We start from the raw sequence: 25,944 nt of genomic DNA on the forward strand, positions 1-25,944 counted from the left end.
ATTCCCTTTTCAATACAACTGTTAAAGATACAGGAGCCCTGTCCTCCTTTTCGTATGGTCACCCAACTAATGCCACGCTCTCTCACCTGGACTAGTCTTCCTCTCTAGAACTATGTCTGTTGAAACCTCTTATGGAATATAATGGTGGTCTTCTTAGGGACCATGGATTAATGTTTGCCATGAACTATGTACCCATGTCTTTGATGGCCCAGAACGCCTTCTGGATTGGACTATTAGTGAATTTTAAGACTCAACTCAGAAGGCATTCTATACAGGCATTAAGGCCTTAATGCTCATACAGCAGAGATTTCCAATGCAGTTGTTGGATGACCTCTGCCCACGTGCATGTATTTCTAGCTATGTTTAATTCCAGGCTTGTGTCCTGAACTTAGGGCTCCTTTCAGTAAAGGGCTCCTTTCAGTAAAAACTTTGGGGGAAACTTTCCTACTACTTGGGAAGTCCTTCTAATCTAGTCCATTCATACAAGAAGCATGATAATCAGAGTCTACTACTGACCACCCAATCAAGGAGAAGAGGAGGATGAAACTTTAGAAAAGCAAATTGCCAGTGTTTCAAGGAAGTGTGGTGTAGTAGCAATGGGGACTTCAGTTACCTTGATATCTGTTGGGAGACAATTCTGCCAAAAGTGGCCCCTACAAGAAATTCCTGACATGCATGGCTGCTAACTTTCTCCTACAGAAAGTGGAGGAAGGAACTAGAGGATCAGCTATCCTTGACTTGATACTGACCAATAGGGATGATGTAGTGGATAAAGTGGCAGTTACAGGAACTCTGGGGGAAAGTGACCACGTCATACTTGAATTCTTGATTATAAAGGAGACAAAAGCTGAGTGTAGCCATACACATACTCTGGATTTTAGGAAAGTTGATTTTAATAAACTCAGAACTATGGTAAGTAAAGTCCCATGGCAAGTGGCCCTAATAAGAAAAGGAGTCCAGAATGGGTGGGAGTTTTTTAAAAAGGATTTTTTTAAGGCCCAATTACAAACAATTCCAACTAGCAAAAAAGATAGAAGACAACAGAAGAAACAAATGTGGCTCCACAATGTGGCTTCTATGACCTTTGCAAAATAATGGAAGACAGGTGTGCCAGATGACTGGAGGAGGGCTAATGTTGTCCCTATCTTCAAAAAGGGCAAAAAGGAGAAACCTGGGAACTACAGACCAATTAGTCTGACATCAATCCCTGGGATTTTTTTTGGAGCAGATTATAAAGAAATCTAACTGCAAGCACCTTGAAACAATGCAGGGATTTCTAGAAGCCATCATGGATTTCTCAAGAACAAATCCTGCCAGACTAATCTGATTGATCAGGTAACCTCCCTTGTGGACTGTGGGAATGCTGTTGACTTCAGCAAAGCTTTTGACATGACATTCTGATTAGCAAACTAGCTAAAAGTGGGCTAGATGAAACAACTATTAAGCTGTTCCACAGTTGGCTACAGAACAGGACACAAAAAGTTCTTATCAACAGTATCTTCTAAAACTGGAGGGAGGTAACGAGTGGGGTATCACAGGGCTCAGTCCTGGGCCCCATGCTCTTCAACATTTTTATTAATGACTTCGATGAGGAGGTGCAGGGAATACTTATCAAATTTGCAGATGACACAAAATTAGATGGGATAGCTAATACCCTAGAAGACAGAAACACAATCTTGATAGGATGGAGCACTGGGCTGAAAACAACGGAATAAAATTTAATAGGGATTAATGCCAAGTTCTACATCTAGAAAAAAGAAACCAAATGCACAGTTACAAGATGGGAGGCACTTGGCTCAGCAATACTACAAATGAGAAGGGTCTTGGAATTGTTGTAGGTCACAAGCTGAATATGAGGCAACAGTGTGATGTGGCTACAAAAAAAGCAAATGCTATTTTGGGATGCATTAATAGAAGTATAGCTTCTAAATTGCATGAGGACTGGTTCCCCTCTATTTGGCACTGGTTAGGCCTCATTTGGGCCTCAGCTAGACCTACCGGGTCTAGCGCGACGGAGGGGTGAGAATCTCACAATATTTTTATAGCGGGATCTCCTCTGTTTACACACAGTGCGTGATGACCTCAGAGGGAGAGGACATCATGCCCACCATTTTGTTTTGTTGTTGTTAAAGGAGAAGAGCACACGAACGCTCATGCGCAAAAGGTCAGTTTTTTATTTTAAATAATTTTCACGCTCCCCCCATCCCATCCCCGATGGGCGCAGAGCTCCTCGCTTTGGTCCCGGCTCCTCACAAGTAAACTTGAGGAGTCGGGACAAACTGCGATGCCCATCCACACGTTCCGCGGTCTTGGGATCAGCCCGAGACCGTGGAAAAAGTGGGCTCAAAGGGTAGGGTGAGATCCTGGGGAAAGGGAGGGATCATCCCTCCCTACTCCCAGGATCCCCTGTGCGTCATGTGGACGCACAGGGACAATCCCAGGGATCGCCCCGGGATATTGCCCCATCTAGCTATTGCCCTCCAGTTCTGGACACCACACTTCAAGAAGTATGCAGACAAGCTGGAGCATGTTCAGAGGAGGGCAACGAGGATGATCAAGGGTCTGGAAACAAAGCCCTATGAGGAGAGACTGAAAGAACGGGGCATGTTTAGCCTGGAGAAGAGAAGACTGAGGGGAGACATGATAGCGCTCTTCAAATACTTGAAAGGTTGTCACACAGATGATATAAGAACTCAAAGCAAATACAAAATTCATAATTGTTAAAAACAAAAGACATTTAATAATGATTTCTAAGAATCCTTTTAGAAGCCTGCCTTTCATTGTAAAGATAAATGTTTCTTACCCAAACAATATTTATGAGCTGAAGCAAGGAGAGCAGAGAAGCCATTGAGGTCTCGTGCCATTGGCCTTAGCTAGACTTACAGGATAATGCAGGATGGAGGAGGGGTGATCTTGTGTTGTGAATAACGTGTGATCCCACCCTCGTTTACACGTCAGGCGAGGCAACCTCAACAAGAGAGCCATTGTGCCCGCCATTTTTAAAAAACTTTTAATGGGCCGGCTGTGCACGAGCGACAAAAATTAAGTTGTTTTTTTTTAAAAAAAAAGATTTCCCCGCTGCCCCCACTGTGCCCCGTGAGTGGCTCCCGACTCCGTGGAAACTGGCCACACCTTCCGTGGTCCCAGGCTCAGCCCGGGACCATGGAAAAAGCGGGGCCAAAGGGTAGGGCTATATCCTGGGGCCGGGGAGGCCTGAGCCCGGGGATCCCCTGTGCATCATCAGGACGCACAGGGACGATCCTGGGTATCACCCCAGGATATAGCCTGGTCTAGCAAAGGCCATTGTCTTCCTGAGGTGGTGCATCCTTCTATGAGGGCCAATGTTTGGATCTGGAGTTTTTGTAATTTGCCTAATATTTATATGATTTCATATGAACTACTTTCATGTTTCAGCTCATAACAATGAGGTTTTTTTCAAAGTTGCCATCTATGATCTCAGCGGTAATATATTTTGTATTCTGTTTTATTTTTTCTGTACAGCTCCATGAATGTTGATGGTGCTATATAAATAAATATTAATAATAATCATCTTTCTTAATTTTGCTGAGCAACACATTTCCTTAAGTTTCCCAAACACGATACCCCCTGCTTTTCTTCCATAGGTTTATAGTTCTACTATTTTAAATTTGAAGGGTCTTTCACTTCTGTTTACTTCTCACAGTACTTCATGTCATCTTTCACTTCTTTGCATCACATGTAAAATGTATTGACAATGTTACAAGTATGCAGAAATCCTTTCCCCCAAGTTCTTATTTTTCTTTTTCCTGAGTTTACATGGGAAAATGGTTCTCCCTTGCTTATGTTAGCAAGCTTAGAGATCAGTGAGAAGTTACAACATGTCACCACAAATACTTCTGTTAGAATGCTTTGCTAGAATTAAGCTGATTGAAACTTCTCATGATAATACATTTTAACACACACACACACACACACACACACACACACACACACACACACACACACACACACACATATATATATATATATATATTTGAAAGTTATAAACATAAAAGAGGTAAACTTATGAGAGAGAGAGAAGACCAATAACCACCCTTTTGGATAAATATTTGTAAGGTAGCTTATTATACAGGTTGGTGCAAAGACTTCTGGGGCAAACATAGAGATGTGAAGGCCTTGAAAAACCCCCGGAAAAATTCAGAACTCCCCTTTTTTTCCAAAGCTTTTTTGTTTGTTTTTCTGAAAAATTGAGAAAAAATGAAGAAAAAGCGGATTACAGAATGTTTTATTTTAGCATGATCAATTGAAACGTTTCAGACAAGGTGTTCAGATATTTACTTCTCCAAATGATTTCTAAAAACTGTGCAGTATCAGATTACCCTATTCGATTCTAAGACACACTTTTCCCCTCCATATAAACGTCTCTAAAAATGGGGTGCGTCTTAGAATCGCGGGTGTGTCTTAGGTTTTTTTTTTCTGTTGGTGGTACTGAAATTACTGTGCGTCTTACAATGGGTGGCATCTTACAATCAAAGAAATATGGTTTACAAATTTTGTGCACCAAGGACAAGCAAGTCCTAGGTTGCAAACTGAGACTACAACTTTCAAATGCAAGAGCAGGATGCATTTCTGCCTCTGGGGACACTGCCATTGAAGCAGAGACTGAAATTGATAGTGATAGCTGTAGCTCAGAATATGAGTATGATTAAATTTCATGCATATTCATTGAATCTTGGTTCCCCCTTTTTTTCTTAGTTCTTTTTATGTGAATGGATGCTTTATGTCTTGACACTGGAGGACTAGAGGAAACATAAATAATTTTCTTTGTTACTAATCTTGGTGGGGGTTTTTTCTGTTGTTGTTGTTTTTAATTGCTTTTGCCTACTCCTCATAAACTAGCAGAACCAAAAAGGTTCCTTACAGTTCAGTTGTTCCTAACAGTTCAGGAGCTTATAGCTCCATTTGTTACCATTTTTATTTTATTTTTTTTTAAAAGTAAATTAAATGTGTAATTGTTTGGATACACTGTACTTTTAATATACCAAATGTAATAATTTTATGCCAAACCAACTTGGACATAATTACATGTTATGTTGCTAAAGTAACAAAGTGACTTTCAATCTATAAAAAGTGATAATATTGCATTATTTCATTTTAAAAAAAATCTGGGGTTTTTCCTGAAACCCCCTGGAAAAAAAGGGTTTTTTTTCCATGGCTTTAAAATTTCTGGAAATTTTACATTTGTCACAGTAAGTCTGACTTTTTCATTTTTTTCTGTACATTAAATCTGTTATTTGTTAATTGTAGACTTTTCTGTTACAACTTAGTAATAGTATCCATTAATTTGATATACAGCAATGAACTGGAGTGTCTGAAGGAGAAGATAAAAAATAAAGATGAAGAGGCAAAGAATAAACTTGATGAAACTGAAGATAATGTATGATATTGCTCTATTTCATGATAATATTGTAATGATAAATTGATGAGCTAGAAAAGCATTTGTTTATCATAAAACTAAGAATGCAAGCACAGCATTAATTATAACAATGTAGAAAACAAATGCTCCCTATAAACTTACTGGGCAACAGTCAGAAAGATTAGGTTACGCTTTCACCATTGCTTCAGTTAGGTTTGCAATGTGAACATATAATCTATATTAGCCAAAATTCTCATTCAAATTATAAATGTCTCTTGTATTTATCTTATCCACATAGTGCAAGAGATGCTCAAAATCCCATATGTGGAATGACTTTACAAACCTGGTTCAGTCTGAATGAGTTACAAACACAGAAAGTTGTCTTATACTGAGTCAGACCATGAGTCCATCTAGCTCTGGTCAAGAAAGGCTGACAGCAGCTCTCCAGGGTCTCAGGCAGGAATTTTTCCAGCCCTACCTGGAGATGCCGGGGATTGAACTAAGACCTTCTGCATCCTTTTCCATCACCCTGACTAATGTTACTAATACTACTAGCTAATCAGATAGCTTGAAACTTTGCCCAAACTATAATTTAGGAAGACTAACTACACCAAATACTCTTCAGTATAAGAAGCTTCAATTCTAGATAGTCCTTGTTAATGCAGCGTTGAACAGTTTTCTGCTCTAAACCCAAGCTGCCTCCTAATGAAGTTAATGAGAGTTTGCCACAAATGAGGTTAAACTATTATGTCTATGCCTAAGAAAAATGCTGAAAATATGTTTTGTAAAAACGCTGAAAATATTAGGTAAGTAACCAATAGCCACACTACAATTATATTGCCACTGTTCTTTGGTAGGAAGTTATGACAATTAAACGAGCTATCGTGTAGATGAGCCCATCATGCTTTTATTTTTAGAAATATTATGGGTCATAAATTGACTTAATTAAGAAGTTAATGATACATTTTCTATATAATGGATTTCTCATTAAAAGCAAAGTATAGGTTTGATTATATGCTATAGTAGGAAAATATCTTTTATATATAATTCAAAGTCAGGAGTCAGTTGGGCATCCCTTTTTGACTGCCTTCCCATTGACTGATTCTTATGGAACATACTACATTGGAAAGCTTTTGACATGGAAATTCCATGAATAACAATTATTTTCATTATAATTCAAAGTTGGGAGTTTATTTACAGTATGTCCATAAAGCTTTCTTTATGGACATAAATAATTTCCCCAAGAATTAGGCTATCTTTTATAACAATGTACTATAAAGTTTTATTTTTAAGATAAAAAAGTCAGGTATAATTAAACAAACATAATTAATTGCAAATTGGAGCAAAATTAAATATGAACACATAAAAGTCTCTGTACACCTTTGTAAACATAGGTGCAGGCCAAAGTACAATGATATGCCAGCAATATAGACGGGATGTTAAATCCTAAAGAGATTCAGAGACACCTATATTTAAAAGTAACCCAGTCAAAGTTTAGTTATTGTTCAGAAAGGAATTTTCTAATTGTTAAATTTAACAAAATAACTTTTAAAAGTCTTTGTGCATCTTTAGTTAAGTTAAACCTTTCATTAGATTTTTTTTTTCTCAAACTGTTTGCGGGGAACCAACTGGTAAGATTTAAATGAAAATGGTATATGTTTTGAAAATATTTGCCAGATTCTACAATATCTTTTCAGGTTAGAAATATGGAAAGTGAAATTTCAAAAAAGGAGAAACAACTAAAAACATTAGAAAACAAGGTATAAACGTGTAATTATCTACTTATTCATTATAGAAAGTGTATTGGGCTATATGTTTTTCTGGGTGTTTCAGTACTTCAGTATACAGAAAAAGAAAATGCATCATTGACATTATTCCTTAGAACTATTTGTTGCAATCTGGTTCATACTTTTAGTACTTTAATCATGAGTGCTAAATAATGACTAGAAAAGCTATTATATGTTTCTATGGCCTCAGCTAGACCTACGGGTCTAGTGCAATGGAAGGCTGAGGATCTTGTGATATTTTTATCATGAGATCACCCCCTCTGTTTACATGCGGCACGTGACAGTCTCGGAGGGAGAGGATGTCACGGCCGCTATTTTTGTTGTTGAAGAAGAGCTCACAAATGGTCGTGTGCAAAAGATGGTTTTGTTTAAAAATTAAATAATTTCCCCGCTCACCCCACCCCCACCCTGATGGGCGCAGAGCTCCGTGCGTGGGTCCTTGCTCCTTGCGAGGAACCAGGACAAACCGCGATGCCTGCACACACATTCTGCGATCTCAGGATCATCTCTAGACTGTGGAAAAAGTGGGCTTGAAGGGTAGGACAAGATCCCAGGGTAAGGAAGGGATCATCCCTCCCTGCTCCCTGGATCCCCTGTACGTCATGTGGACGCACAGGGACCATCCTGGGGATTGCCCAGGATTTCGCCCCTTCTAGCTATGGCCCATGTATCAGAAAACTACTTTGTGCATATGCTTAACTTCCATTGAAGATGAACTCGGTACAGGTAGTCTATGGCCCTTTCTACACCTAAGGATTATCCCAGAAAAATGGAGGGATCATTCCTGCCTGCTCCCGGGATCCCCTGTGTGTCATTTGGATACGCAGGGATGATCCCGGGATAAAAGGCAGGTGTAGAAACGGCCCAGGTTATACTCCTGCAGTGAATTTATACATATGTGTATGACTGCAGGTATAGCAAGTTTGTGGGAAATCTTTATGGAAGAAATAGTAACTATTTCAGCCGACCTTGCAAAATAATTACAGGTAAAATTAATATTGTGATATATTATTGTTTGAAATATATTTTGACACTTTTTAGAATAACAGTTTAAAGAAACAGATTGAAACGAAAACGAAGAACATTGAAGAACTTCAACAAGAAGTATGAACTGTTTTAAAGTTATAGAAATATAGGCATCAATCTATTTCATATATGAAATGCAATGCTATTATACTTTGCCGGTTATAATTCGAAACAAGTTTAATGTAAATATATCCCATTACATTTTCTTTCAAGTCAAAATAAGTCAAAAGTTGTTTTTAGACTAAAAATGGGTATTTAAGTGAATGTCCATTATCAAATAGAATATAAAATCAATTATATTGTGGTATGATCTAAGGGGAATATAGTATGGTCCCTCTGCTTACCCAAATTGCTCCAAGCTGTAAATCAACCCTTCAGTATACCAGAGCAAATCCTGGTTCTTAACATCAAGTTCCCAGGATGGATCACCAAATAACTTCCTGGAAGCATAGGATAGGGAGGTTTCCTTATTATGGTCATATATAGACAGTTGTTGCTGGATGCCCACAGTCTATGTGAATTTGCTCCAGGAACGGGGGAAGCAGGATGTGGGGAATATTTTACTCATTATGGACATTATCCCAAAGGTAGCAATTATGGTTATACCAAAATATACATGTCTCTGCAACAGTGCTCTCCATACTCCTGGCTATTCCTCCCTCCTTCAGTATATGATGTGATGTGGAGGGATGATGAAGAAAGCGTTCATGTTATATACTGCTCCCCATTGAAACATTTCGGAGCGGTGTACAAGATAAAATGAAAATAAAAACAGAATAAAACAGTTAAAACAAAATTTTAAAGAAGCAAAAACAGAGATCCAAGGCTGCATATTAAGAAATGTTGAAGTGCAGTGGTCTGAGGCTTCAAGGTGATGGTATGCAGTAATAACATCATTGAAGTACAGTGACGTATTGGCCTCCAGATTAATTTTTGTTGTATGTTCTGTTAATTTACTACACATGATTTCCAGAGAAGAGGGCAGAGGGTAGGAGGTGTCCACCAATTACTACTCCAGTAGCCACTGAAGTATTTGGTGCCACTGAAGTATTTTGGATGGATCACTCTATGTATTCTTTCTATTACCTCAGGTTGGAGGTTAATTTCAGGAAGTACAGATTTTACCCAAGTGATAAAAGCTTCAAGTAAATTATTCTCACCAAACTTTTCTTTAAGTCCTCTTAAACGAATGTTAAGATGTTAATTACAATCCTGCATGTCCTCAATTTGAAGCCTGAAGTTAGCCTGGGCTCATTTTAACATTTTAATGGAGGTTCCAGAGCTTCATTTGCAGTTCGAGAGGTCTCGACTATTGTTTTGTTCAAAGTGGCTAAATCTTCCCTTAGGGGTTGCAATGCTTTAGCCCAGTCTTGAGCTAATTCACTCCAGTCTGTGTCTGCTTGTTGCTCTTATTCATTCTTCTCTCCTTGAGGAGCCTTTGTAGCCATTTTAAATCTCATGGAGGTTGTTGCTGTCGAAGCTTGAGAAGGAGGATTTTTTTTAGGGAAATCCAGACCTTTACGGTTCCTTTTTTAGCCCCACAGCTGCTCTGTAGCATGTCCCATCAGGGGGTATCTAGAATTGCAAAACATTGAGATGAGGCTCAGTAGTGCTTTATATTTCTCCAGGGTGAGAGGGAGCTGTGGGCTAAGACACTATCTTAAGCTGATGATGTCACCATCCCCCCCCCCCCCCCGTAGTTTCTTTCATCACAGTTTTTTTGCAGTCAGAAAAAAGATGGAAGAAGCAGAGGGAAAACATGGGAGGATTGCAAATGGATGACAATGACATCTGGATCCCATCCCCTGTAAAATTCCATGAACGAGGCTGGGTGATTTTACATTAAAAGCCTCACCTTAAAGCATTCAGGATGCTGCAGTGTAATTTGTTGTTTATCTCTTAGGCACACTGTTAAAAGCTCTATAATCCTGGAAGATGTTGTCCTACATAGTAATTAAATAGCTGAGCTTCATACATGCCCAATCATAGTTTTAGTTGTAGAAAAATCACAGTATAGCAGAAAATTAAGTAAATGTGTAAATATAAACCTCAATAACATTTATGGCTGTTAACAGAATAAGGTTTTGCGAAAGAAAGTTGCAACAGAAAACAAGCAATCCAGTATTATTGAAGGAAAGGTAAGACGAAATTCTGATCTTTAAATAATTATTGTGAAGATAATAGATAGTAAATTTGAGGAATTTGACCTTATTCTGGATGAAGAACTTAATGAACCATTTAGTGGTTAGTCCAGTTAGAGTTTTGTTCCTCTGGCATAATTTTGGACTACTAATTTCCAGAGTCAGCAGAGAAATATGATCTTCCAACAACAGAATAGGGAACAGTTATATTATTAATGTGTGTGTGCGCTTGGCTCTGATTATTGGGGATAACAGTTTGTCATCCTAAGAGTACAATTAGATATAACGGCAACAGGCTCTAACCCAGGTCTTGGTGAGTCTATAAAACGGAGAGGGGATAATTTAAATTGCAGCAGAGGTAACGGGGTCATGAAATCTTCCCTGCCCATGATTTCCACCCAAAGTAGCTTTTAAAAGCATTTTTAATCCCAGCAGGAGTTGTTGCTTCTGGTATTGGGCCCTACTGGGAGAAAAACAGATTTAACAAAAACCTCACATTTGGTGGGAAAAGGAGAAAAAAGTGGAATAAATTCAGCTCTCCCCTTTTGCCTCCCCATGCCACTCCACCATCCATCCATCCATTTGTGAACCGCCCAGAGAGCTCCGGCTATTGGGTGGTATAGAAATGTAATAAATAAATAAATAAATAAATAAATAAATTACTCCATAGGAATGTGGCAGCAGACCTGCTTCTGCAAATTGGTTTACCACCACTTGTTTGGTTCTAGTTCTCTAATATTCTGCTGGCATATATACAAAAAAGAACTGTTTGAATGTAACCTATAGTCCTTTTTCCATCTAGTGACAGGAAAGAAGAGCTACTTTAATTTTTGTAGACTTCACTGGATGTCTTTCTGTTTTCCACTGCTTCCTGTGTACTTCAATTGCATAATTACTTTGGAGGCCCATTTGGGAATTGTCCACTTCTCTTCTCTACAATCCAAAAGTGGGTGGGTGTGGAGAGTTCGCAATATACTGAAATATATTGTACAGATGGTGCTAACTGGTGTGGTTGCATGTGCTGGTCTTGCAGCTATTATGAATTAGTAGAAGGACGGAAACAAAAAATTTTTTTTGTTTAAAGGTGAATAAATTGGAAAATATAAATAAATTACACAAAGAAGCAATTGACAGCTATAAAAATGAAATTGAGATGGCTAGGGCAGCTGAAGAAAAACTTCTGAAAGAGGTGAGAGTTGAACTTTTTTGCATTTTGTGAAATTCACAATTTGCGAAAGCTTAAATATGAACTATTTTTACTCATGTGATGAGAATCTATGTTATCAATCGGCATATGTTCTCAAAAAAACACACCATTTTTCATATTCTAAATTGGGAAGTATTTTTATATCTCAACTTGAGAAACGGCTTCAAGAACAAGATCCTGAGATTTGGTTTTGCTTTCCCCCCAAATCCTTTGAGTGGGTGTGAGAAAAAATGAGGAAGGAGGCAATGCATCAGAATCTTCCCAAAGGCAGCTGGGATATTATCAAGAGTGGGTTTTACTTTCAGAGATCTTGTAACTAGTTCTTGTTTTTATATTTTGCTACTTTTGCCTCTCTTTCCTAGTTCTTTCCTTAGGTCACTCAAGTGCAGATGCAATTTCAGTCTTCCCAGAGAAAAAAATTCTTAGGCCCTTCTTTCTGAATCTTGCATTTGAAGTCCACACAGCACTTACATCCTAAATGGCAAATATCATTAAAACATTACAAACACTTACATTATATATAACTGGTAATAAACAGTAAAATATCACAGTACTCTGTTGCTGGCAGCCAGCAAACTGACGACAGCAGTGGAGGAATCCTCCGTCTCACAGTGCCACTCCTGCCACTCCGCCCCCTGAAATCACTTCTATTCCCATCAGAACAAAAGTTACAATACTGAAAGGTTAGCACACACCCAAATATATATCGCCAGAAAATAGCAAAATATAAAAAAGCCATGAAAAGTGGTCTGAAGAAATCTGGGACATAATTGCAGAAATAGCATAAGTAGGATGGCTTGAGGTGTGCAACATCTGCCAGGCAAGTGAGCAAGGCAGTACAATGACAGTAAAAAATGCTTTTGTAGATTTCTCCTTGATTACATTTCCACTGATGTTTCCTGGAGTAGATTCATCATGAGCAAAAGCTACCTTAGGGAGTTAGTTGCTGCAACTTCCACTGCTTGCCTGAATCTCAAGAACTACAAGAACTGTGAATTGTGTAATGGGGAAGTTATTAACAGTTCAATTTTCTGCTTATTTTGGCAGAAGTAAGTCCTGCTGTCTCCAATGGAGCCTTACTAGTAAGCTTGTTCACTATAAAACAGCTAAATTGCATATACAATAGTTAAATATCATTCAGATTCACATGTATCATTAACTGCACATATAATTGTTGAATATCAGAAGTTATTAATCATATTAAAATATCTTTCTCATTTGCGTATGTTATTAATAGCTAGAAACAATGAAAACTGTGACTAATGAAGCACTGACAATGCAGAAAGAAATAGATATTCGATGTCAGCACAAGATTAGTGAAATGGTAACACTTATGGAAAAGCATAAGGTAAACGTGTTGTCTTATTTGTATATATACTGGCTGTGAATCATAGAAAGATGAAGCTGTGGACACAATTGGAGTTTTGCTTGTTTTTGTTGTAGAAGCTGTCATTGCCAAAAAGCCTATTACTCACAATAAACTTAGCATTTCAATAGTTGGATATGAAGCAAAAATGGCAAGTGTAGTAACAATGCTTACAGTTTTCATCAAGTATTTTATTTATTTATTTATTACTTTTGATGTGTGAGTGATTTTTTTTACCACATCTCTAATATTTATGAAATTACGTTTTTGTGAGTATTATTATTATTTATTTATATAGCACCATCAGTGTACATGGTGCTGTACAGAGTAAAAATTGTGTATTATGTGTTGGTGTGTGTGCCATTAATCTTGTTTCAATGTGCAGAGTTAAATTTTGTGGTTGATTTTTACATCTTTTTCACATTGTGCACATATGCACATGAAACACACATATGCACACGAAACATACATATGCACACACACATGCACACCTTTTAAAATAAGACCCCCAAAACATTTTCAACCTGTGGAAGCATTTGATATCCTGATAAACTGCCATGGGCACAAGTGACAAAATAGCCACCATGGGGAAAGGGCATGGCCACTCACAAAATGGACATGGGGGTGTTCATTTCAGAAAGACGGAAAAACTACAATATAGATCAAATATGAAATAACTTAATAAGATATAAATAAAAAATACAAACAGCACAGACTAGTGACAAAACACTACTGCAATACACTGTACAGTACATAGTAAAAATATGAATCAGTAACTAGAAGTGGTCCAACAATAACCATGGAATAGTACAAAATGAACAACAGTTTTTTGTATCCCTGTATTTTTCACATGGTATGCAGATCAACTTATCCATCCACAGGTAATCTGTTCCAGAGATGTGAATATACTCTGTATTGCTTTCATTGCCCGTTTTGTTTTTGTTTATGTTGTGCTTTCTGCCACTGGGAAATCTGCTTTTTTATTTCATAACACCTTAGGAGGTTAAAAAGTTAAAAAGAAAAAAGTTACTTAAAGCAACAGAGCACAGCAAGGTAAAATGGGGAGATTACAGTTATCCTACCTTTCTGCATGCTCTTTTTCATGTAAACAGTAGACCCTTCCCCAACCCCTGCTTTATATGTGAATGGGGCAAACATGTGAAGGCCCTATCATGTCTAGCTTAGCCTTTAGTCATGTTTCGCAAGGTATACACAAAGTGGAATACTATATGTTAATTAACATATGTTGGTCTCCTTCATGCAGCACCAGTATGATAAAACAATTGAAGAAAAAGATACAGAATTAGAATACTATAAGACAAAAGAACAAGAACTATTATCAACAACAGGATCTTTGGTAAGAATATCTCCTAAGCTCTTTTCAACCACTAGTGTAGTTACATGATCGATTTCTGTACTGTCATTAGTATCAATTTCTGTATTTTACTGTGCTTCACTGTCACTGATCTCTTCAATCAAATGGAAGAATCTCAATGTTCACTTGTGGGAAAAAATTGTGCACTGGCTGTCTATTTGCTACCAGGCCAGATTTAGAGTACCGCAACCCTTAATCAACTTGGGACCAGGGTACCCGAGAGAGTGCATTTTCTTCATCAACTTGCGGGGTTACCGGCATGCTCCTTGTGGTTCTGCATGACCCAAGTGGAGTACACCTGGAGAAGAGCCTTCAGTGTGGTGCCCCCCTTTCTATGGAACTTCCTGCCTGTAGAAGTCAGGCAAGCGCCAACTTACTGTTCTCAGCACCTCCTGAAAACATCTTTATTTCAAGAAGACTTCATTGATTGACCAGCCATAGTTTTTACTGGTACTCTGTTTTAAAACCTTTTTAAAAATATATATGGCGTTTTATTCTTTTTATCTTTTATTGTTTACTGCTCTGGAATCTGTCTAGATATGGGGTGGTATATAAATTATAGAATCATAGGGTCAGAATAGTTGAGCTGGAAGGGGCGTATAAGCTCACTGAGTCCAACCCCCTGCTCAATGCAGGAATCCACCTTAAAGCATACCTGACAGATGACCATCCAGCTGCCTCTTGAATGCCTCTAGTATGGGAGAGCCCACTACCTCCCTAGGTAATTGGTTCCATTGTCATACTGCTCTAACAGTCAGGAAGTTTTTCCTGGTGTCCAGTTGGAATCTGGCTTCCTGTAATTTGAGCCTATTATTCCATGTCCTGCACTCTGGGATGATTGAGAAGAGATCCTGGCCGTCCTCTGTGGCAACCTTTCAAGTACTTGAAGAGTGCTATCATGTCTCCCCTTATCATGTTTAATTGTAAATAAAAAGATAAATAAAATGAAATGAAACCTGCAAATTTCCCAATGTAGACAAATGTTGTATTCATTTAGGGTACACCTATCTTCAAAGGATGTATGTCTTGAGGGTTATATAATTATAAACCCTTTTGTTCACTATACCAGTGAATTAGCAGAATAGCAGCGGTTCTTAACTATGAAAGTCAGCAAAGACCAAATTAACTTCAAGACAGAGTCTATTTTGTTTGGTACAAAAATAAAGTATTTTACTGATAGAAAATAACACAGTTTATGGCAATACAAATTTACACCAACATACTCACACACTTGGTCATACACGTTACAGCAGGGCTCACATCAGCAGAGAGGGAATATTTTAATCTGGTTACAAAGCTCCACAAAGGATCCGCCTTCACCTCGATCCTCTTCGCCACGCTCCTGGCTTCCTCAGTTCCCTGTCCTGGCTTCCCCAGTTCCCTGCCCAGTCACCAGCACCCCCCCCTTTACCCCTTCACTTTTGAGACCTCAGAGAAGCAGCTGACATGGTTCTCGCTACTCTGGCTGTGAGGGCAGAAAGCACTGTCTCCAACGTCAGATCCAGGAAAATTAATTATTGTATGCTCACCCACCCACCCCAACTCTGTCTTTGGGCCATAGCATTGTTCCCCTACCGATTAAAATCATGATGCATAGAAAATATGTTTCAGTATAAATTCCAAAAATACAAATACATAAAGATGAAAGAGTAAAGATATAGCAAGAAAAAATATATTTTATTATCTATTTAAAATAGAACTTCAATTCCTCCTATTCTGCCAAATTACTTAACCCCCTAAAAGTTGAGGAGAATGTCAACATGAATTTTCAAGTGACTCTTTTGTCTGAACAACTTCATGTAATCTTTTTCAGGAAAGAGAACTTTCTTGTAAGAAAAATGAACTTTCCTCCCTTCAAGAGAAGTTGAAAACAGTAATAAATGAGAAGGTATGTCTTCTGTGTCTTATTCTATTATTTATAAAAACTATTCTATAAAAATAATCTTCATATCTTCTATATGCCCAAGAGTTTAAAAAACATGCCTAATTAAGGATTATATTAGGAGATGGAATGTCATCTTGTAGCAATGAAATTCTGGATGATGATTCTATCCTTTTAAGATAGCCATTTTTTGAATTTTTTTTTAAATGCTGGATCAACTAAGTTGCTTGTTAAATATCTGGAGGTAAAATTAAAAAGTAAGTAGGAGTTATTATTTTTAATAAATAACAGTCTGTTCAGTAAAATTGTTCAAACCACTGACAAAAAGCATAATTATTATCACTAAGGGCCTTGCTAGACCTACCGCTGAATCCGGCGGTGAGGAGGGGCCAGGCCGCACTAGAAGTAGCATGGCCTGTCGGCCCCGTTTACACCTGAGGCGTGACAGGGCCGAGGGAAGCCCCGTTGCGTCCTCCATTTCCCCCCGCCTTAAAGCGGCCGCGTGTGCAGGAGCGCACCAACGGCCAGATAAGTATATTAAAAAGCCCCCCTACCTCCCCTGGCCTTCGATCCCCCCCTCTCCCCCCCATGTCCCCACTGCCGATGAGGACGATGTCCCCAGCCGGGGGACATGACGACAGCAGGAAACGCCAGCTGGGGACATCGTCCTCATCGGCGGCAGCGGCAGCACACCGCGGCTAGGGACATTGGCAGCAAATAGCAGGTGAGGACATGCGGGGGAGGGAGGGATCGAAGGCCAGGGGAGGTGGGGGGAATCGGGACGGGGGGCAAGAGCGCTGTGGCCCATCCGCCGCTTTTCCTGGCTACTCGCACGTAAGTGCGGTAGCCAGGAAAAGCGGCGGAATGGTCCACACGCCCACAGTTCCGGCCTCAGCCTGACCTAAGGCCGGGACCGCGGGAAAAACCAGCCCAAAAGTGGATCCAGTTATCCCAAGTCAAGGGAGGGTTTAGCTCGCCTGACCCTGGGATCCCCTGTTCGTCATCTGCATGCACAGCAGGGAGCCCAGGCCTCGCACCGGGCTAAACCCTCATCCAGCAACGGCCTGAGTAAATTCAACTACCAATCTCCAGGCTGTTTGTAAAGATTCAAGGTGAATACACTCTTTACAGTTTTCTACATTAGAACACCCACCCCCCACCCCAGCATCCTTACCAGGTCTCAGATCTTTTCGCATTCAAAATGGACTCCTTCAGTAACCATGTGATTTTGAATTGAAAAGGGAATTCCATTGAAAAGAAGAGGCTGTCATGAAACATCACCATCTAGTGCCGGAATAAACTCTGTCATAAATAGATGCTGCGTTATCACTGCAGTATAAAAAACAGGATTACTGGGGGGAAACTGAGGGAGACATCCTGGTTGTTGACAATGTTATGAAATTGATTTGCAAACTACTGTTGTGTGGCCAGTCATGCTAAAAACCGCTCATTTAGAGAAGCCATTTAGCACAGAGCCTGCTATGGAAGTGTATCTACCACATATGACATACCTTGTACTATGTTCTCCAATGGATTCAGATCATGGGAAATCTGTACAGAAGCTGAATTTGCACAGTGCTGATTGTCTGGTAGTAGTGTTATTTTAAGGCATCCTCCGTTCTTTGGGTCAATCATGAAGTCACTTTCCCGCTTATGAGAACATATTTTTAAATGTTAAAAAGTCTAAATTCTAAAAAGACAAATAAAGCCTTTAGCAAACATCTGAGTAGACTCTTGATAATAGAAAAATTAGCAACTTTGTGTTGTGATGGAAGTAAACACCTTTTCCCTGCAGTGCATAGACCAAATCTAGTTTGGGGATGATGGCTGTCTTGTAGCTGCTCTTAACTTAAAAACAACTAGGAATTTCATCCAGCTACTCCCTTACTGTCTTGTAGTAATCAAAAGTTATGTTAAAATAGGGCGAAAATTGAACTTAACACTATTTTCTCTTTCTCTAGGAGAGCCTAGCAAGAGAAGCAAAAGATGATATTTCTAAAAAAGAAAAAAAGCATAAGGTGACTAGTTACTTTCGCTTTTTAAAATTTCTTATGCTTTGTTATACAACACCGTTTGATTTAAATTTCATTTAATAAGTTAGATACTTTGGGCAGTAGTTACATTTATTAGTAACATTTGTTGTTCTAGTAGTTGAATTTCTTCTCATTCTTATTCATTGTCTATATTTTTGCTGTAATTAACTATAGAAAATACAAACATCCTTTCTGGAAACACCTGAAGTGAATAGTTTATATTCTTTAACTGTTCATTCCAAAAAGAGCTCATCACAAAATTTTACGCCTATTAATGTGAACAAGTTGGAATATGCAAAGAAATCTTCTTGGACACCTGCCAAGGTTTGTTTGTTAATATATTATGATTCTCCCCCCCTCCCATTTTATCTAGTTATTTTAAAAGTTACCTGTGCAGTTCCCTTTTTTAATCCTCAATTCCAGCACCTGGTGATGCATTAATGGCTTCCCTTCTTGGATCAGGGCCAACATACACAGCAATAACATCATGCATAAAGAGTTGACTTGTATCAGGTCGGACCAGCAATCCATCTAGCACATTACTTTGTATATCTACATAGCATAACTATACACAAAGATCTGGGAACAAGGCCTCTAGGTTTAATTCTTAAAATGTTACTATAACAATATGATTTTTCTTGTGTTTATTTAATATAGACTTACACTGTGAAAACACCTCCAAAATCTAATTTGCTAAGAGGAAGCACAAATCTACTTTCAGAAGATGGAAGAAAGAAAAAGAGAAAGGTTCTCTTAGAAATGGATACCCGATCAGATAGCTCCGAGAAAAATGACCTCCTGGTACTAATTATAAAATAAGAATGATGTTAGCCTTCCCCCACCCCCAATACTCTTAAAGTAGCTGAATATGGGAACTAATATTTACATATTTACCTCTTTATTTTTAAATTGTTTCAGCTATTGCAGCTATTCTTGATTTCATAATCAATATTTCTAGAACATAATCAGGTCATTGTTCTGCAGAATTAATATAAATTAATATAAATATGGCCTTGCTGAATCAGACCAAAGATCCATCTAATTCAGCACTCTTTTCTCCAACAGTTGCCAGCCCTTGGGAATCTCTGTAGCGGGGCATGATGGAGATATCCATCTGATACAAACTTTTCCACACTCGCAAAGTAAATTGCTAGCCCCCACCCCCAAATATGTATCTGTTTATAATGCCCATGCCCATGCCCCCATTGTATGTGGTCTGAAAGAACAGAACTGACTTTTGGAAATATTACTTACTTAATTATCTGGAGGCAATTCTTGTCACAGACAAGCAGGCAAATGACTATTTACAAGGGTGTTTTTGTTATTAGTTGTACTGCAATTACAACTTCTCCAGTTGGAAGTTATATGGTGCCAGGTAGTGGGTTGGGGGCCAAGCATGTGCACACACCTATTTCACACCTATTAACATGAACAAGTTGAAATATGCAGAGAAATCTTCTTGCACACCTTTCAAGGTTTATTTGTTAATATATTGTTATGGTTTCCCCCTTTTATCTAGTTATTTTAAAAGTTACCTGTGCAGTTCCTTTTTTAATTCTCATTTCCAACACCTGGTGATGCATTACTGGTTCTTCATCGTGGTCTCTATGCATCACACATATGGGCTCTGCGCCTGCGCTGAGACCTAGATCGGAACCTCCAATAGCTAAGCGACACGCTTTTGGGCGGGAACCCCTCCCCCACGCCACTGCGCATGTACCGTGGGTTCCCGCCCTTACCTCAGTTTTTTTTCCGTCCGCCATCGTGCTAGACGCTAGTTTCTATACCTCCAGAAAAGAACTATTTCAACCTCTTCTACTTAATACTTTATTACTTATTAATACTTACCTTTTCTTCTTCTATCTTTTTCTCCTAAAAAAAAAAAAAAAAAAAAATTTAGTTAGTAGATATAGTACAAACTTTCAACGCTTCGGCTGAGGCGAATGGCAGTGAAGGCCCCATTTCGTAAATGCGTGTCCTGTGGGGCTAAACTCCCGCCTACGGACGGGCATTCTTTGTGTGTACTCTGCTTAGGAGAGAGCCACAAAGTTCAATCGTGCCACCACTGTATGGCGTTCACAAAGCAGACGCGCAAAAATAGAGCAGACAGACTTCGCTCTATCTTGTGGGAGAAGGCGCTTCGAGCTACCGAGCCAAAGAAGGCCAAAATGGACAAACCACCTACAAAAACCTCCGATACTGAACTTGAAATATCCTCGTTCGTAGTAGGAGATGAGACCGTGGCGCACTATAGGGCTGAGATACCCCTCACGCCAGGACGGTCGCTAGCGAGCTCCGCGGCTAAAAAACTTTCAATAAAAGCCCGGACTCCTAGATCCTCCGAAATGGAGAAGAAGAAGAAAAAGAAGAAAAGGCTGGAAAAGTCCTCACCGAGGCATTCTGGAAAATCAAAATCCAGCAGTACCGTGCCGACCTCGCTACCGACAGCGACGGCAACTTCTTCGGTACCGAACCAGCCATCGATACCGTCTATGGTATCGACACCCGCTAGGAAAAGACAACATGAGCCCCCGAGCCTTTCAGAGGGGGAAATCAGAGATTCGGCCTCAGCGGCCTCAACACGAGACCCGGCACGCCTCACAACAACAGATGAGGCAGCCGAAGTGCCTAGACTTGGAACCCCTAGACCTGCTCCAGTGGAAGTGCAGCAGTCTCCTAGGCCGGATTGGGATCGATCTTCCCAAGTTGCTTACTATAGACCTGAAAATAGGTACTATGACTGGGAAGGCTATCGGCCACACGACTACCTTCCCGAGGGAAGGAGGTTACAATACCCTCCGGAAGCATATTTTGCTTATCCGCCGCCTCCAACAAGGGTCTGTCGAATGCCGGTGGCTCCTCCGTTGTCTCACCATTCATCGCCAGCATCAACCCTTCGACGTCGAGCCGATGCGTCTCCGCATCGACCAGCACCACAACAAGATCAAGCGCTGCAGCCTATTCAACAGCAAATTGAGGCGCCCTCTTCACCAGACAATGACTACCCTTCGGATTCGGAATCTGCACTCTCTATCGCTCCATCAATCCCATCACCAGAAGACGCGGTCTACTCAACTGACCCAGCTTCGCCGTCTGATGACTCTGGGAGATTTGCTGAACACGTCCTAAGAATGGCTCAATCCCTAGGTTTAGATATTCAAAAACCAGAAGATCAGGTGCAAGACAAGATCTATGATGTCTTCCATACCGAAGATAATGCACCGGTGGCCATCCCATTGCCTCAAACGTTAATACAAACTGCCCAGCTAGCATGGAAGACTCCTACATCTAATCAGCCTAATTCTAGGAAATTAGAGTCTATGTACAGAATTCAAGACAAGGACGCGGGTTTTCTATTACAACACCCAAAACCCAACTCCATAGTTGTGGAATCGGCACAAGGCCGATCACAAAGAACCCACTCGGCACCTACCGACAAAGAGGGCAGGAAGCTCGATGTAACTGGGAGGAAAATCTATTCTTCCTCATCACTTGGCATCAGAGCAGCCACTTATGAGGCAACAATGGCCCGGTATCAACTATTTCTTTGGCAGAAGATAGGGTCACTGTGTGATCACCTTCCAGAAGATAAGAGGGAATTAGCCAGGGTATTTCAATCTGAAGCTACTGCCATAGCCAGGCAGCAACTGTCCACAGCGAGACACCAGACGGATTGCCATTCCAAGGCTATGATGGGCGCCGTAGCCTTAAGAAGACACGCTTGGCTCAGATCTGCTAATTTAACAACGGAGACTAAAACCAGAATTGAAAGCCTACCCTTTGACGGGGAAGGACTTTTCAACTCCAAGACGGACGAGGCACTAGATACCATCTATAAGGCCCGTACGACAGCTAGAAGGATGGGTTTCAATGCACCATCCCAACAATACAAACCGCGTCGTTGGACAAAACCACCTGCCCAACAATACCAAAACAGGCCATATTATCAACCCAATCCTAGGCAACAACAACAGCAATTGCAGAAGAAGAGACCCTTCCAAAGTCGATTCCAAGGGGATAAACGTCAACCTGACTTTAGCAAAAAACAGCGGGTTTGACTCCCGTGCCCCAAATCTACCACCATTTTTGAACCGCCTAGCACCCCATTTCCATCAGTGGGAGTTAATAACAACCGACTCCTGGGTGCTCACTATCATCAAGCAGGGCTACGCCATCGAATTCGATGTCCTTCCTCCTCCTTCGGGACCGAAAGTAACAGCACCGTCCGCACCTCTTCTCCTAGAAGTCCAAACCCTACTATCGAAGGGAGCTATCTCCCCGGTGCCACCACATCAAATCAACCAGGGATTCTTCTCCCGCTACTTCACGATCCCGAAGAAGGATGGCGGTCTTCGACCTATCATGGACCTAAGAAATCTGAACAACTATATCAGCCCCAAGAAGTTCCGTATGACAACGGTTTCTTCGGTACTCCAACTCCTTCACGCAGGCCTTTGGTTCGCGGTGGTAGATTTGAGGGATGCTTATTTCCATATAGCGATCAGGGAATCACATCAACCTTACCTGCGATTCGCCATTGGAACTCAACAATTCCAATTTTCCGTTCTTCCTTTCGGACTTTCGACGGCGCCCAGGGTCTTCACGAAGACGATGGCAGTCGTCTGCGCCCACCTAAGACAAAAACAAATTTTCATCTATCCATACCTGGACGACTGGCTGCTGGTAGCGGAGAACAAATCCACGCTACGAGACAATATATCTACGACCCTCAATTTATTGAACTCGTTAGGCCTCTGGGTCAACGAAGAGAAGTCCATTCTAACGCCTCAAAGGAAGATAGACTTTATAGGGGTGACCTTATCATCCCTGGATGGCAAAGCTTTCCTTCCTCTGGCCAGAGCAAAGACGCTTCACGACTCCATCGTCGATATCGAGAAGCGAACAAGACACTCAGCCTGGACAGTTCAAAGGCTACTGGGCTTGATGGCAGCCACTACGGCCGTCATCACGTTTGCGAGGCTTCGCATGAGAGTTTTACAAGGATGGTTTCTGAGAACGTTCGACCTTCGCCTCAACGCCCACAGAACTTTTCTCTCCATCCCGAAACAAGTACGGGCATCGCTGAAATGGTGGCGCTCGATGGGGAATTTGTTGGAGGGCGTTCCGTTTCAACGACCATCGCCTTCGGTAACGATCGCTACCGATGCCTCCATGGAAGGCTGGGGAGCCCATTGCAACAACCTTACTGCACAAGGGCGATGGCCCCCCTTCTTGAAGGAAGAGCATATCAACCACCTAGAACTCTTGGCAGTGGAGTATGCGATAAAGACTTTTGCCCAGATCATCGAGGGCAGAAATGTCCTGATAGCCACAGACAACACCACGGTAGTCTGTTATATCAACAGACAGGGTGGAACCAGGTCGTACCCGTTGACTCGATCTGCAACCAGAATATGGAATTGGTGTATAAAGAGGGATACTTACCTTGTGGCGGTTCATGTTGCAGGGAAGGACAATGTCATCGCAGACTCACTCAGCAGGTCCTTCCACACCGACCACGAGTGGGAGCTCGACGTCGATACCAGGGAACACCTCTTTCGATGCTGGGGGTATCCAGCCGTCGACGTCTTCGCCACCGAGGGAAACGCAGCCTGCTCCAGGTTCTGCAGCAGAGCTGGAAAAGGAGAAAATTCACTAGGAGACGCATTCACAAGAACGTGGAAAGGAAATCTCCTATACATCTTCCCTCCGTTCCCTCTCCTAACAAGGGTTCTAGCGAAGATCAGGATGGACAATTCGGACTGCATCCTAGTAACACCGTGGTGGCCAAGACAGGCCTGGTTTCCGCATGCTCTTCGTCTATCGAGACAAATTTACATCAGGCTCCCGTCGATACCGAACCTCTTGTCTCGACACCGGGGCAAGGTTCGGCATCCAGATTTATCCACACTGAAGATGACGGCGTGGAGGATAATCCCAACGCCTCTCTCGGTACCGTAAACTTAACAGTTGATCAAATACTGATGGCATCGAGGAAACCGTCGACGAGGAAATCTTACGCCAAGAAGTGGCAAAGATTCCTAATTTTTGCTTCAAAGAGCAATCAGCCAGCAATCTCATGTCCTATTTCTACAATACTAGAATATTTGCTGTCGCTTTACCGACAAGGTCTAAGACTGTCCTCGATCAGGGTTCACCTAGCTTCGATAGCAGCGTTCCATGACGGTGTCGAAGGGTATTCGCCCTTCTCACACCCCCTCTCGAAAACATTCTTGAAGGGGTTAAAGAATACGATACCGACCATCAAGAACGTCGTACCTTCATGGAGCTTATCTGTGGTCTTACAGTCACTGACTGCTAAACCCTTCGAGCCCATGGCTACAGCCGACCTTAGACTTTTATCGTTTAAGACAGTTTTCCTGATAGCCATCACCTCTGCGAGACGTGCAAGCGAGCTTAGAGCTCTCAGAATTGACCCACCTTTTACAGTGTTTCATAGGGACAAGGTCGTTTTGCGCACTGACCCTTCATTTCTACCTAAGGTGGTGTCGAACTTTCATGCTTCCCAGGACATTATTCTCCCAGCGTTCTTCCCGAGCCCAACGACGGCAATCGAGACTTCTCTCCATACGCTCGATGTACGGAGAGCCCTAGCCTTCTACAAAGCTAGGACTGAAAGTTTTAGGAAAACTAAGCAGTTATTTGTTTGTTATGGAGAGCCATCTAAGGGCTTGGCCGTCTCTTGCCAGAGACTATCAAGGTGGATTGTAGAGACAATTAATCTTGCCTACTCTCTGTCAAAATTGGAACTGCAACAGTCAGTTAAGGCTCATTCCACTAGAGCTGTAGCAACATCAGTTGCATTCAGCAGGGGAGTCTCCCTGACAGATGTCTGCAAGGCTGCAACGTGGTCTACTCCATCCACGTTTGTCAGGCACTACAACGTGGACACTCGAGCCCGTCAGGACTGCACCTTCGGGAGAGCAGTGCTCTCGGAAGTCCTGAGATGACAGCTAACCTAAAGAGCTCTGAGGCTGGGACATGATGCACCAACCCACCTCCAAAGGTATGTCAGCTTGCTACTCGCCCATATGTGTGATGCATAGAGACCACGATGAAGAAATGCAGGTTGCTTACCTGTAACTGTAGTTCTTCGAGTGGTCATCTATGCATTCACACAACCCACCCACCAACCCCGCTTGGTGGCATATGTTATTCTTTATTAGAGCACTGTACACTGTACACATGTGTTATGATACATCTGAAACTGATTAATTATATTCATGTTTATGGGAGCACGATGTCAGACTCCTATGAACTGAGGTAAGGGCGGGAACCCACGGTACATGCGCAGTGGCGTGGGGGAGGGGTTCCCGCCCAAAAGCGTGTCGCTTAGCTATTGGAGGTTCCGATCTAGGTCTCAGCGCAGGCGCAGAGCCCATATGTGTGAATGCATAGATGACCACTCGAAGAACTACAGTTACAGGTAAGCAACCTGCATTTCTTCTTCGTGGTCTCTGTGCATCACACATATGGGCTCTGCGCCTGCGCGGAGCTACAGTCGGAAGACTTCTATAGCTGAGATTAATTTTTGGCGGGAACCCTCCCACACTCTGTAGTGTGTATGTCTAGGAGGGTTCCCGCCCAAACCCCAGTTCTCCTTCGACCGCCTCAGGGCTACATCATCGGATTTCTACTCTAAAGAAAATCATTCTTACAGCTGAGTTATTACCTCAATCTTCTCAATTTTACCTCAACGTTACTCTCTTTG

At 41.2% G+C, this 25,944-nt stretch overlaps 3 protein-coding genes across 3 annotated transcripts in view; 1 reads left to right on the forward strand and 2 right to left on the reverse strand.

Annotated features, from left to right (window-relative positions):
* SYCP1 (synaptonemal complex protein 1) overlaps nt 1-19,074 on the forward strand; it is a 56,433-nt gene extending 37,359 nt beyond the window's left edge. The window contains exons 20-29 of the mRNA XM_063143753.1: nt 5,335-5,416; nt 7,093-7,155; nt 8,224-8,286; nt 10,284-10,346; nt 11,434-11,538; nt 12,794-12,904; nt 14,187-14,279; nt 16,111-16,185; nt 18,387-18,536; nt 18,870-19,074. Coding sequence (XP_062999823.1) covers nt 5,335-5,416; nt 7,093-7,155; nt 8,224-8,286; nt 10,284-10,346; nt 11,434-11,538; nt 12,794-12,904; nt 14,187-14,279; nt 16,111-16,185; nt 18,387-18,536; nt 18,870-19,031 — 967 coding nt within the window. The 3' untranslated portion in view covers nt 19,032-19,074. The remainder of the gene's footprint in view (nt 1-5,334; nt 5,417-7,092; nt 7,156-8,223; nt 8,287-10,283; nt 10,347-11,433; nt 11,539-12,793; nt 12,905-14,186; nt 14,280-16,110; nt 16,186-18,386; nt 18,537-18,869) is intronic.
* TSPAN2 (tetraspanin 2) overlaps nt 1-25,944 on the reverse strand; it is a 249,747-nt gene that overhangs the window by 89,456 nt on the left and 134,347 nt on the right. The window lies entirely within an intron of this gene.
* LOC134410479 (uncharacterized) overlaps nt 8,406-25,944 on the reverse strand; it is a 37,776-nt gene continuing 20,237 nt past the window's right edge. Inside the window, exon 5 of the mRNA XM_063143805.1 lies at nt 8,406-9,783. Within this exon, the coding sequence (XP_062999875.1) occupies nt 9,773-9,783 (11 nt within the window). The 3' untranslated portion in view covers nt 8,406-9,772. The remainder of the gene's footprint in view (nt 9,784-25,944) is intronic.

Source organism: Elgaria multicarinata, chromosome 1 (genome assembly GCF_023053635.1).
Source record: "Elgaria multicarinata webbii isolate HBS135686 ecotype San Diego chromosome 1, rElgMul1.1.pri, whole genome shotgun sequence".
NCBI classification, from domain to species: domain Eukaryota; kingdom Metazoa; phylum Chordata; class Lepidosauria; order Squamata; family Anguidae; genus Elgaria; species Elgaria multicarinata.